This window comes from Panthera pardus, unplaced genomic scaffold (assembly GCF_024362965.1).
Source record: "Panthera pardus isolate Hobbes unplaced genomic scaffold, ASM2436296v1 HiC_scaffold_6, whole genome shotgun sequence".
NCBI lineage: Eukaryota > Metazoa > Chordata > Mammalia > Carnivora > Felidae > Panthera > Panthera pardus.
The window spans coordinates 93193917-93208113 of NW_026526991.1; the positions used below are offsets into that span (position 1 = coordinate 93193917).

The 14197-nt window shown below is 40.9% G+C and overlaps 1 protein-coding gene across 4 annotated transcripts in view; it reads left to right on the plus strand.

Annotated features, from left to right (window-relative positions):
- GUCY2C (guanylate cyclase 2C) overlaps nt 1-14197 on the plus strand; it is an 82238-nt gene that overhangs the window by 18223 nt on the left and 49818 nt on the right. For all 4 annotated transcript variants that reach the window (XM_019452048.2, XM_019452050.2, XM_019452049.2 and 1 more), the window contains 7 exons: nt 2114-2226; nt 3586-3650; nt 6210-6425; nt 7518-7639; nt 9326-9422; nt 11467-11584; nt 13763-13898. In XM_019452048.2, the coding sequence (XP_019307593.2) occupies nt 2114-2226; nt 3586-3650; nt 6210-6425; nt 7518-7639; nt 9326-9422; nt 11467-11584; nt 13763-13898 (867 nt within the window). The remainder of the gene's footprint in view (nt 1-2113; nt 2227-3585; nt 3651-6209; nt 6426-7517; nt 7640-9325; nt 9423-11466; nt 11585-13762; nt 13899-14197) is intronic.

Sequence of the window (14197 nt, forward strand, 5' to 3'; positions counted from 1 at the left end):
TAACCTCATAGGATTCAGGGGAGGATTAAGGATTGAAATAATGCATGCCGAAAAACACAGCCTGATGCTAGGCATCTAGTGACAGAGATCATCCCGTTCTGTTCTACCAACCAATGGATGAGGAACCAGGGCCCCATAGATGAAGTCATTTGTCTGAGATCACACTCAGTGGATGTGAATTTCCCTTCTCCTAGGTCCTGTGCAGGATTTATACTTGGGTTTTGCCGTGCCCATCCAGCATGGGCTGCCTGGACAGTAGGATTTTTAAGTGAGTCATCTTCAGTGCTCCTCATGGTGGCAAGAGGGAGCAGAGCCCTCACAGAGGTTGAGGAGGAGGAGCTAATGTATACATTAACAGCTGCAGGTGTGGTCGTCTTCTGAAAGCCCTGTTTTCATCATGTGACTGTGTACGAGACTGCACTTTACTCCCTGAGTCCTCTTGCTGCTTTCTAAGACAGGCTCAAGCCCTATTTTCTCCTGGTGCCCACATGCCCTCTCCTTTTCTTCTGGGTCCCCAACAGCCTCACTCATACTATTTTCCTGGTTTCATTGACCCCATATGCTCCCTACCGCTGTAAGAATTAGGTAACAAAAAGGGTGTAAAATGTGCAGTATTACGACTGGCATATGGCTATTCGCAAGTGTTAGTTGCTATTAAATCCCTCACTGGTCCCACCTCTTCTATTAATTTTCTTTGGTCTTATTACATTGACCTCTCCTACTTGGCAACTCTTATTTAGATCTCTTACTGAACAGTCTCAGGAAAGTGTTCTTGAATTAACCCTCCCCGCACCCAAAAAAAAAGACAAGAAGTAAAATGCTTCCTAGTCTTAGACCCACCTCTGAGGTGGCTATAGACATGCAAAGATACTTTCATTCTTTGAAAGAACAGGTCTCTGTCTTTAAAAATATTCTTATTTGGGGAGTGCTTGGGTGGCTCAGCCAGTTAAGCAGCAGACTCTTAATTTCGGTTCAGGTCATGATCTCTCCAGTTGAGCCCCGCACTGGGCTCCATGCTGAGTGTGGAGCCTGCTTGAGATTCCGTCTCGCCCTCTCTCTCTGCCCCTCCCCCACTTATTCCCTCTCTCTCTCAAAATAAATATTTTTTTTTAAATAAACATTCTTATTCGGATGTTCAGAAGAACAATAACTTCTGTTGTTGACATGCTTTACTCTTTTAAAAGTATCAACATTATTACATTTGATAATTCTGGTTTTAATCCCATTTTACATTTGAGGGAACCAAGTTAGAGAAATTCAAATGGCTGGTGCAAGAACACTCAGAACGTCACTCCCTGCAACCAGCAGTATAACTAGCAGCTGAGGTTTCCAGACTTCCTGTATAAGGGCTTGGCACTATTAGGATGCCTCTCTTAGGAATCAAACATTTCTGTGGAATATTTTTTATCGGAAGGAGACAAAATGTAAGGGATAGAGCTTGGTCACATGGTTCCGCTGTCTTTTTATTCTCGTCCAAAATATGGTATCTAGCAATACCAAGGGATATTACCAAGGCTCTTGCCTTGATCTGAAGGCGATCTGTTATCCCAAGATCCTAGACCATGATGTACACAGTTCACTTTGGCTTTGGGGACAGAGCACAGAGGTTCCAGTGTGCACATTGGCAGGAAACAGAACAAGCACCTTGGAACATGAAAGAACAGATATTGTAGTGGCTACATTTTTGTTTTCCTAACACTCTCCAGAACTGTATATGAAACTTGCTGAGTCTGCAGTTGTGAAAAGAGGAGAGCCTTGAACGTAATGAAAATGTTGTCAAGCTGGGTTGTGGGATGGTTGCACAAATACACATTTACTAAAAATCATTCAATTGTACACTTAAAATGGGTGGCATTTATGGAGGGTAAATTATACCTCAATAAAGCTGTTGAGAGAGAGACAGAGAGACAGAGACAGAGAGGCAGAAATAAAAGAGACAGAGAGAGGAAAGAAGTGACAGGTAGTGATATAAGAACTCAGAACTCAAATATTCCTGGGCCTGAAGATGCATATCCATTTTTTTCCCGGGATCAGCTGACAAAAGGTAAATCTCATGGCTATAAACTACCGAAAAATAACATGTTTTCTCTTTTCCCTCATTTCTGGATAACAGGCATAAATGTGACTGTGAATGCTACCTTTATCTATTCGAATAGTTTGATTTACAAGTCAAGTGACTGCCGGAGTAGCACCTGTGAAGGTCTTGACCTACTCAGGGAAATTTCAGTAAGTAAATGCTTTTGTAGGTGTAGCTCACACCTTTTAGTACAGGGAGATCACGGTGTGAGACTTGAGCACCCGTCTGTGAGCATTTCTTATGTCATCTCTAGCCACATAGCTGAGTGTTTTGGAGACAGGGTAATCTGACTTTATCCCCGTATATTTCCCAAGAGATGAGGGCCCTCTGGGAATACAGGAAAGTCGGGAGAATCTACTGTGTTCTAGCTCTACACTTTCAGTGTTATGGAGGGGACTTATTTTGTTTTAAATTGTTTCCAAAATCTTTTAAAAATGTGAATGTTGGCATTAATTGGTTTTCTTCTGTGTCCCTCGGGAAATACCTGAGGGATTCTAAAGCCCTGTACCAGAGGTCTCTGTTTCAGGTCATAACCGTAGATGCAGTCACGGGTTAATTGCTTAAGAGCTGAATCTGAAACCTAATTTTAAAGTAGTAACTGTAACGTTAAAGGGTGGAAATGGGAGGGGAAAGATTCTTGCCTACTCCCTCCTCCTAGCTCCCCACCTCAGCCCGGGCTTTATGGAGCAAAAGAATGTCCTAACCTCTCCAGAGGCCGCAAGGTGTGTGAGAAGACCTTTTTACTACCAGAAACCCAGGGAAAGGTTCTAGAAGCAGAGCACTGGACATAGAACCATGGCTCTAAATCTTTAATCGATAGCATTACACCAACCAGACAGGTAGACTCACATGGGGAAGAGTGGTTGATGACAGCAGTCATTCTCAATCTTGGGAGGGCCAGGGATGAGCGAGGGGAGTTTAACAAACTCCACTTTATGATGCTAGGAGTGTGCATTTCTTCCTTCCACCTCTTGAGAGGGAGGCATACCCTGGTTTTCTAAGACTAGGGATGGGATGTTCCTAATCACGTTCCTCTTGATAAATAGTACAAGACACGATCTATAGTCACCCAACTGGTCACACTGCATTTTGTTCTCTTTAGCCCTGTTTCATAGCCCTCCCTAAAAGTAAAACTTGCCTCATCCCCCAAAGCGCCTCCAAATCTAGCCTCTCCTCAGTCTGGCCCACAGGTATGTCTCATGGTACAGTCTATCAGTCCTTCCTATCCCGCCCTGCATCCTCCTCTTGACAAAGAACCCAGGTTCACCTTCATCCTTCTTACCTTCAGCAGAATACCCTTCCTTCCACCTGCAGCACCTTCTCTTTCTCAGATTTCTTTATCCCTTAGTGTCCCGTGCCCAACCCAAGGCACCATGAGTTGCTCCTTTCTTGAGAGGCCTACTTTCTAACCTTCTAGAGGCCTTTTTCATTGCCACTTCTTTCCTGTCCATTTACTCATTGCTTTTATTTCAGAGACTGAGTTTTCTTTTTCTTTTTTTCCCCTACAGAATAAAAAACAGATGGGCTGTGTCCTTGTGGGGCCCTCGTGTACATATTCCACCTTCCAGATGTAGTAAGTAGTTTGGTTTGTTGTTTTAATGCCACCGTAAGTTGAAGTCAGGACATGGTATCACTATTTAAATGATTTATCAAACAGAAGTCTAGTCAAGGCAACACAATCAGAGGTGTTGGAACCCTCACATTTTTCTACTTCTCTGTAAGTGTCATTCCCTTGTCCAGGTAGCTCTACCTTTGCTTACCATGAGGTGAAGGACAGTAGCTATTCACATCCAGTTACTAACATCTGAGCCTGAGAGGCAACATGGTATAGGTAAAAAGAGTCCTGACAGGGAACAGAGAAGACAATTAACTTGGATAATTTGAGGAGTTAATGAAGGAAATCTTTACTAAAGTATGAGCAGAGGAAACACACAGGAAAGTACAACACCCTGGGCATTAGCAGGGCTTGGTTCTATCCTTAGGTCCTCAGAATAAGGGAAGTAGAAAGGTACTCAATTCACAGCACTGAGGATTATATAATTAACATATTAAAGTACCTTGCACAGTGCCTTTTTCAGCTTAGGGAAAAAAAAACACTTCCAATATATTCTATAATAAAAACATTTTTCTGCCTTGGCGAAAATCACCCTCATTCTTCCATTCATTTTACTCAGTGTAATTCTCGCCACCATGAAACATTTTGTTCTGCCGGATCACACCTTCCCTAAATCTAAAGCCCTCTTCTTTGCCTATGTTTCATCTGTTCAGTCTTCCCCTGAATCAAGGATCACCTTTGTCTACACAGAGAAAACTACACTAAAGGACCCCCATGCAATAGATTTTGGAAGGTCACATTAAATTTCTGAAATTTCTGTTGCAAAGTCTGCCTCTGACACCTCCTACCAGCTGTACAAATACTCTGAGATGTTCACACCCACTGCATGCCACGGAAGCACTTTCTCAGCTCATCTTCCCTACTAAAATACAGGCAAATACAGATTCTTCTTCCATTCATTCCCAGTCGTCATCTAATCTGACCACTTGTTGCTTTGCCATAGAATGTGCTCAGAAGGAAAGGAGGAGTAGGAAAATTGATTGACTATTTATGAAACCTTTTGTGTGCAAAGAAGCACTTTGGTTTTGTCTGAGTAGAGAAATTAAGTAAAACACAGCCCCCTGCCCAGTAAAATAGAGAAGACAACAAGAGCATTGGTAACCAGTACAAGGCAGAGTATAATAAGCTCAATTGAAGAAACACAAACAAGAAGCTGTGGGGTTCAGAGAAGAAAGGAGCTCCCTCTGGTTGGAAGAGTTTAGCTCAAGAGGGGAAGGATTTCTTGAAGGAGATGGAATACGAGTTGAGTGTTGAAGCATAGGTGAGATTTTAATGAGTAGAGATGAGGAGTTAAGGATCCCAGCCAGGCAGAGGGTAAGTGGGTGTAAAAGCAAAGAAGCAGAGAAGTGTAGACATTTTGTGAAAGTCAGTATCAACCAGTGTGCAAGAGATGAGTAGGGGGATAACAGATAAAACTAGAAAAATTAAGTAGGGATCTATTGGGGAGGTCACGAGTTCCAGGCGAGGGAAGCAGATTTAATTAGATTTGCATCAGAAACAACTTAGATGGTGCGGGGAAGTGCCATAAGAAGCAGCTCAACTTCGGGAAGAATAAGTGATAACAGTGTACAGGAAAGACTAGAGCACACAGGAGACACTGATGGGGAAAGTCATCAGGGGAGGAGGAGAGCTGAATTAGCATGCAAACAGTTGACCTGGAAAGGAAGGAGAGCCTTTAAAGATATTTAAGGGTAGAATAACTGACAACTGATTTGATACCTGATTGGATGTCAGAGTGAGGGATGGAAAGTGTTCAAAAAACACTAAAAGAAATGAAGAATGGTTTTGAAAAATGAAAAGAAAAGATACATTTGACTGTGAACATAGGGAGTTTAAGTGCAAGCAGGACACCTAGCGCTCAAGATGAAAGGGAGGTTTTGTTTTCCTTCCTTTATCAAGTGCACATTGACGGTGCACATATGACCCAGGCAGACTGGAGATATGGAGGTGCATAAGCCAGACGTGATCTGTGCCTTCATGGAGCTTGCAGTCTAGTGGAGGAGGCAGATAGTAAACACATACTGACCCAAAAACTACCTGGTCGCAGGTGTCAGTGAAAGGTTTTTCTGATGGCTGAAGGGATCTTTAATCCAGGACCCGATGCATGAATGAGAGTCAGCCAGGCAAAGAGCCAAGGGGACCAGCATTTCTGGCATATGTCAAGGCCCTGATGATGGCCCATCCTCTGTTTTCTTAGCCCTACTCCCCAAAGGCCATATGTCCCAGCCCCGATGTTATGACCACCCCCTCCTTTTAGAATAAATTGGAACCAAGCCACATTATACATGAAAATATGCAGAGTATCTTAAAACATAACATATGCTCAATAAACGTTTTAAAATTTACCTGTGTGGGAGGGACACCTATTTAAGTTAGAAACCTGCTTGAGTGACCCTATTTCATTCTTACCGCTTATAACCAACCACAGGAAACAGTTTGAAACAGTTTAAAGAGGGATTGTATTTGTGCTACTGAAGTTAATCCTGATGTTTGTTTCTTTCTCACTTCTTGGCATAGCCTTGACACAGATTTGAACTATCCCATGATTTCAGCTGGGAGTTTTGGATTATCTTGTGACTACAAAGAGACTTTAACCAGGCTGCTGTCTCCAGCTAGGAAGCTGATATACTTCTTGGTTAACTTTTGGAAGGCCAATAATTTGCCATTCAAAAATTTTTCTTGGAACACTGCGTATGTTTTCAAAAATGGCACCGAGACTGAGGACTGTTTCTGGTGAGCAGGACCATTAATATGCTTCTGGTACTTGCCATAGAGAGAGGCCACAGAATCCTGGCAGGCCATCCGGTTATTATCAGATGCACCTTCCATCTGAAGCAGCACTGGGAATGGACACCAGCCCACTTTCTAACACACAAATAAACGCAAAAGGGCCAAAGGAAACATGGTATAAATACAATCAACATGTATCACATTTGCAGCACTCTAGCTTTCAAAGTACTTTCACATTACTTTTATTGATCCCCTATAGTAAATCCTCTAAAGAAAGGAAAACAAGTACAAGTTCCATTTTACAGATAAGGAAAGTGAAAAACAATGGTTACTGCTTTCACATTACTGTGAAAGATGTGATACCAGAGAATATGCATTCTGCCAATACCTACAGCTAGTTAGAAATAATTTGTCTCACGATCGCTCAGAGGAATAAGTGGAGCGGGAGGAGAGCAGGATATCAGGCACCATTGCTAAAATAAAATTACAAGGTTCACACAACTCCAGCACAGGTGGCAGAAGGAATCTTTTGGTTGTGTTACTGTCTACACCACCACGATGGTGCTTGCTTCTGCAGTCTCTCTCCACCGAAGTATGTGGAATAGTAAGGGTACCACTGGGAATGCACATCTAGGGACCTAAAAAGTCAACCTTAAGGCCTCATCCTGGAAATTTTGAGGTAAGCTTAGAGCCCATAAAGGTCCATTTCATTGGGAAGATAAATGATTCCTATCAACTCTGAATTTTTGCACTGTCGACTCAAAGGTTTCAACTTATCTGTGATAATGGGGTTTATAGAACAAAGTAGCCTTCCTTCTGCAGATAGCAGGAAGCTATTATAAACAACCCACCAAATGTCTCCTATTTGTATATATACATGAAGATGCCCTAAAACTTATCCTTATATCTTTACCAAACTAGATCCCACCATCCAAACTATTGATATCATGATGTGTATCATCGGTTGCGTTGATTGTGGAAATGAAGTTTAGATGAACAAGTCCCACAACAGATCTGTAAACAATGAGCAAACAACATGGAAGGTCATGCAGAAACCAAACTTGTTTCTTAGAGTTTCTCTTTTCTCTGTTCTAGGTACCTCAATGCTCTGGAGGCTGGAGTTTCCTATTTTTCTCAGGAACTTAGCTTCAAGGATATGTTGAGGGGAAATGACCAGTTTCAGGATATCTTAATGAACCAGAACAGGAAAAGCAATGGTAAGGGGACATGGAGATAATTTTTTGCCAACTTCTTCCTCACAACTACTACATCTTTAAGAGTCATTTTGCCAAATCTACGAGTACAGAGTTATCATCATTACCTCTATATATTTTGTTTATCTGGGGAGATCGGCAGTTGCATGCAACTCCATTATATTGGTCCTTCTGCCGATTAAAACCTTTTCCTATGAGAGAAAGGAGAAAAGTAGTGTTGAATAAATACATTAGCATCATGAAAGTAATAATGATGCTAAAGTCTAGCTTGTATAAACCAAAATGATATCATGACCCACCATCGATAAACTGCTTTTTATTTATTTATTTTTTAATGTTTTTTTTTAATTTATTTTTGAGACAGAGAGAGAGCATGAGCAGGGGAGGGGCAGAGAGAGAGGGAGGGAGACACAGAATCTGGAGCAGTCTCCAGGCTCTGAGCCATCAGCACAGAGCCCGATGAGGGGCTCAAACTCACGGACTGTGAGATCATGACCTGAGCTGAAGTCGGACGCTTAACAGACTGAGCCACCCAGGTGCCCCGATAAACTGCTTTTTAAATTCACCTCAATCTAATCTATTATTGGATTTATGACTAATCCTCACACATTCTGAACCCTGGTCCCCTGATGACCAAGAGGATATGTTTACTGATTATCTGGCCTAAAGCAAAACTACAAGGTTAGCATATCATCTCATTTTCCTCTAATGTATATCCCACATGCCTAGTGATCTCCCAGTGACAGGTCAAATGTGGGTAAAATCATGCTCACTAAGCTGTGAGGTGATTTGTTTCACTTTCCAAGAATTCTCTTTACAAATAAGAATAAATCAGAAGCAAAGGGATCAACTGCGGACATTTCTTATGAGGGAACGTGCTTGTGTGGTAAGAATTCCTAGCATCACTCAAATCATCATCTACTGTCATTATTTAAGTATTTGCCATAATCAGAACCCTCCATGTACAAATCATTGGCAAGATGTGGGGAGAAAGAAGTATAGATGTCCCTAAAAAGAAGTATTCATGTCTCTAAGGAGTTTATTGGACAACATAGTATATAAAAAGATCCAATGTACCCCAACTCCTCTTTCTCATAGAGTCATGCATTTGGGAAATCTGATTCCAATGAGTACGAGAGCTCACAGAACAGATTGAACCCTGCCACTGAAATCACTAAGACTGAGTTCTGAGTTAAGAAGCTACAAGCAAAACCCAAGGAACATGGGCTTGTTCAGGAACATGACATAAATTCACCCATTAATTTTTCTATAACTTTTTGAAGCACTTAACAATTGGTGAGGTGCACTTATCAATGAAAATAGTTTATGTAACTCCTGTAACCTGGTATAATGGAATAAACACTGAGCTGGATTCATAAACTTGCATATTAGGGCTCTGCCATCTACTAGTTCTTTAACCCTTTAACATCTTGTCTTCCAGGCTCTTTAAATCAATAAAGTTAAGGGAATGGACTAGAGGATTCTTTTTAAGATTCCATGCAGCTCTACTCAGACTCTATGACTGTAAACGGAAAAAAGCAAGGGAGAGAGTAATTGAGGAATTGGTGTTAACCTTGAAACATAAATGTAGCACAGACTTACTGGGTTCAGATTCAGGCGCCTGGTTCCCATGTGTTTGAATGTAGACCATTGTGTATTTCTCTCCTTGTTTTGCTGTCTCTTCTCTAGTGATTGTTGTGTGTGGTACACCAGACACGATCAACTCCCTCAAGGGTGACCGGGCAGTGGCTGAAGATATTGTGATTATTCTAGTGGATCTATTCAAGTAGGTGTAATATTGGAAAGAACTCTCTTTTCAGAAAGGAAATACTCCCAGGATTTCCAGAAGAGACATTCTCTTTTCTCTGGTTTTGCACTGACTTACATGGGATTCGGTATGATCAAGTTTCATTCTTGCATCACAGCCTCATTTTTGTTTAATTGATTGTAACCTTAGCAGATATGCATATCTTTGATATCACTATCATGTCTAAATACAGAAATTTCATGACCCGTTAAATCTACATGTCCATTCATCTACAAGGATCTTGGTCCCCAGCCTGATTTTAAGGTCTTTCCAGGCCGTGATAAATCAACTAATAACCCAATCCAATAGCATTATTTTCAGGAATGTGGGACATATCTCTGCTTTCTTTTGCTAATGGCCTTTGATCCTAGATGACTTATCCTTTGCCACCTTTGTAAGAGGAAAGTTCCAATTAAATGACTGCTTCTCTGCCCTGTGTGGTTTAGTCATGGGTGGCAATTTTATTCTCTGTAATTCTCTAGAGCAAAGGAGAGAAAATTCTGGAGGATAGATACTTTCTTTCTTTCTTTTTTCTTTAAAACATAAATGTAGTACAGAGATACTGTTCTTTCTTTCTTTCTTTCTTTCTTTCTTTCTTTCTTTCTTTCTCAATTTTTATTTTTTAAATTCAAATATAAATAATATGCAGTGTTATATTTTACCACTCATCTTCTAATATGGTTGGAGACCCTACAAACCTTGCCAAGGTAGTATCTGAGTCAGATTAAACTTATAGAAGTTGTCACCGGTACACCTGTGCTTCTTGCCCCATCAGCTAGATCGTATGACATCACTTATCTGCCTGCACCATTAATCATTACCTGTCTGTACTTAGCCTAGACAATGTTACTGCACTGCATATTTCCCATATTTGCCTAGTCATTTCACCCACACTAAATGTACGTGTCACAGTGTTAAGAGGAAGGAAACATAGGGACTGCAGGTCTGTTTGACTACTATTTGTTCACGAAGATAGTCTTATCAATCAACTTAGCCTTTTAGTTGCAAAATACAGGAAAGAGGACAAAGTTATCAACATTTCACTCCTACAACCACATCGACAGCTCCTCTGGCAGTTGCTTTGCTCTGTGGTAGGAGTTCTCAATGTAGCCAAGCTGGTGTGATTTTACTATCAGCGAATCCTCAACCCAGGGCAAAAGTGTAGGCCTTCCTTTGTCACTGGTCTTTAAGGACACCTGGCTATGTTTTTGGTAGATCATGAGCTTCATTTGAAAATAGACATAACTTGGTCTCAAATTCTAATTCTGACACTTGTGGTTCATTTGACTCTTGGGTATTACTTAATCTTGAGATTAAATCTTCTCATTTGTAAACTGAGAATAAAGATACTCACTTCATAGGAGTGCTCTTAGGATTAGATGTGATAATATGAGGAAAATATTCAACCTAGTCCTCAGTGCATAGATGTGTTCACCTACCGTTTGAATAGTAAATGATGGTCATCTTAGTTATAGCAGTTCCAACATGTTAGATTCTTTGCATATTAAAACATTCAAATGATTTGGAAGCTTAGAAACCATACGACTTGCAGCACAATCTCAGACAGTATTGAGGGTCCACAATGTGCCAAATATCACCTAGGAGCTGAGGATACGAGGATCAATACACTAATATCAAGGAGCTGACAGTGTTAGAGAAAATGTTTAGTCTTTCTTAAAGAAAAGAAAGACTCCACACATAAACCAAAGGTCAGTAAGCCTTGAAAGTGAGCCCTAGCTCGCATGTCCAGAGCCTAAAAAACTCCTTCAAAGAGGTATCTGTGTTCTGATCTTCCTTTCCACTTGTGTATGTGAATGACAGCTGCCTAAGCCCTCTTACTCAACTTAGCATGTTAGGAGAAAATAAACCTATCTGGGGGAAAGCAGAAAGTTTTTCAGGCTACTGGAAAAAAATGTTTAAACTATTTCTAGGCTGATGCTATAGTTTGTGGGAATTGTGGAAGCTCCATATCTGGTTTTGGAGGAACCTAATTTTCATGAGGAACTTGTGCTTCTTAATACAGTAACGTATACTTTGCGGATAATGTCACCGCCCCAGACTATATGAAAAATGTCCTTGTCCTGACATTGCATCCTGAGAATTCCACCTCAAATAGCTCTTTCTCCAAAAGTTTATCATGGGTAAGTTTCATGGGTATATACTATTCTTTTCTTTGTCAAGGGTAATATATTATTCTCCTATGTAGGACCCAAATTCTAAAGTAAGCAATTTTTTTTTTTACTCTCATTCACTCAACAGATATTAACTGAGGCCAACTACATGCAATAGCAGGATTACTGATATTAAAACTCTTACTATAGGGGCGCCTGGGTGGCTCAGTCGGTTAAGCGTCCGGCTTCGGCTCAGGTCATGATCTCACAGTCTGTGAGTTCAAGCCCCGCGTTGGGCTCTGTGCTGACAGCGCAGAGCCTGGAGCCTGCTTCGGATTCTGTGTCTCCCTCTCTCTCTGCCCCTCCCCTGCTCATGCTCTGCCTCTCTCTGTCTCAAAAATAAATAAAAACATTTAAAAAAAATTTTTTTAATTAAAACAAACAAACAAACAAACAAAAACCTCTCTTACTATAGGTCACTGTGCTGGGCTTTGGACCAGCACGACAATGCACACTCTGTAATATTGGAATGGAAGTGACAATGTGGGAAGACAGGAAGAAGCCCCACTAACTTAGGGAAGGTAGAAACTAAACAATGTACCTAAAGCAACTTTCCGCTGGGGCCGATATCAAAATTCTACCTTTAAAGATATATATTCCTAGGTTAAGACATTGTCCTCTATTATAATTAAGTTGGCCATTGTTTAAATTTGTCCAGGAGAGTCATGTTTATTCCTCTTATCCAGCATTTCATCTGGTTTAGCACTGATTCCAGAAAAAAAAGAAAGAAAGAAAGCAAGAAAGAAAGCAAGAAAGAAAGAAAGAAAGAAAGAGAGAGAGAAAGAAAGGAAGAAAGAAAGAAAAGAAAACCTCCAATTGGACATTAAATCATGGCCACCTTATTATAATACAGGGGCCCCTGACCCTAATACTCCATTAGGCCTTGTCAGTCACTATACCTTAGCTTGATTAAATTCATCAAATGTATTCTGCCCTCAGAGTCAGTTGAGGGCAGGTTAGGACTGGGAAGAAGAGGGAAGAAGCAGTCCCGAGGACCCTGAACAACCTTGGGATGGCAAGCCATGGGCCAGACCTGAAGAGCTATAAGGGAAGTTGGGTACCTTGGGGAGTACAACGGTTTTTTCCTAGACTAGAAATTCTAAACCCTCTTTTTCACAATGCTGCAAAAATTTGGAGCTGCAACCACTTTGGAAGTTGGGTTTTTTAAAAATTTTTTTTAATCTTTATTTTAATTTTTGAGAGAGACAGAGACAGAGCATAAGCAGAGTGGGGAGAAGAGAGAGAGGGAGACACAGAATCTGAAGCAGGCTCCAGACTCTGAGCTGTCAACACAGAGCCTGATGCAGGGCTTGAACTCATGGACCACGAGATCATAACCTGAGCCAAAGTCGGATGCTTAACCTACTGAGCCACCCAGACCCCCCGGGGATTGGGTCTTAACTGGATTCTTTTTATCTCATCAAATGATGATTTCAGCAAAAGACACTGAAACCAATGAGAGGCGTTTTATTTTTTCTCTTTATATTTTCCAGCAAATGCACTTCTGTGTGTAATATTCAGATATCACTCACGCAGCTTCTAGGCTCTGTTGAAAGTGTGATTCTTAACAGGTGGACAGTCCAAAATGCCCAAGCTGACAGAATTCACTTAGTCTCAGGGGGCACAAGACTTTTAATCCATAGCCCAACTCTGAAGATCGCAACTGTCGAGAATCGTTTCTAAAGCAGGTTCATTGGTATCCAATCAAAACTCTTCCTGTTCTATTCAGGGTACTGAAGGGCAGGGAATTGTTTTTACTGTTGTTCTCTTTTACTCTCTGTGAAAACATTAAAGTACAAGCAAGCATTCTTTTCTGTATAAAATCCCATAAGAATTATGAAAATGTTGTCTGTTGTTCTTCCTGGTTGAAATAATAGATTTCACCATCATGGGAAGGAAGTACCTCCCTAAAGGAAGTGTTTCAGGTTTATTGATCCCAAGGAAATGCAAAATTTTGACACAAGGATAATAAAAGAACCCTGGTTCAAGGACATATTTTCCAAAAGATTACTTTTACTACCATCCCTATAATTCTCCTAATATGCCTTTACCTTTCCGGTTACTCTGCTGACCCCAAGAATGTTTTGTTCCAGGTTCAAGACCAGAATCTCTTTTTTGGGACTCAAAAGATTTTTCTTTCTCATTCAGGCAAAAAATGGCTTTGCTCTTGCCTACTTGAATGGAATCTTGCTCTTTGGACACATGCTGAAGATATTTCTTGAAAATGGAGAAGCTATTACCACCCCCAAATTTGCTCATGCCTTCAAGAACCTCACTTTTGAAGGTACTGGTCTCCTAAGAGCAAACAACAGCAACAAAACTTACACTTTACAGAAAGCTGGAGAAATATGGGCTTTGTGGATGGACTTAGGGAAACAAAGAGGGGGTTTGGCAATAGATGGATCAACAGCTAAATAACTTTGAACTTGGAGGCAAACATCACTGCATAAATTTTGGGGTTGCTGTTCTCAATATCTTGGACCCCAGGTGATGCTTTAGGATTTCAGAATTTTTCAATCCCAAAGAAAGGGCAAATGGCTTGGACTTTGTATTTATAACAGGCTCATCACAGGGCATTTTGGG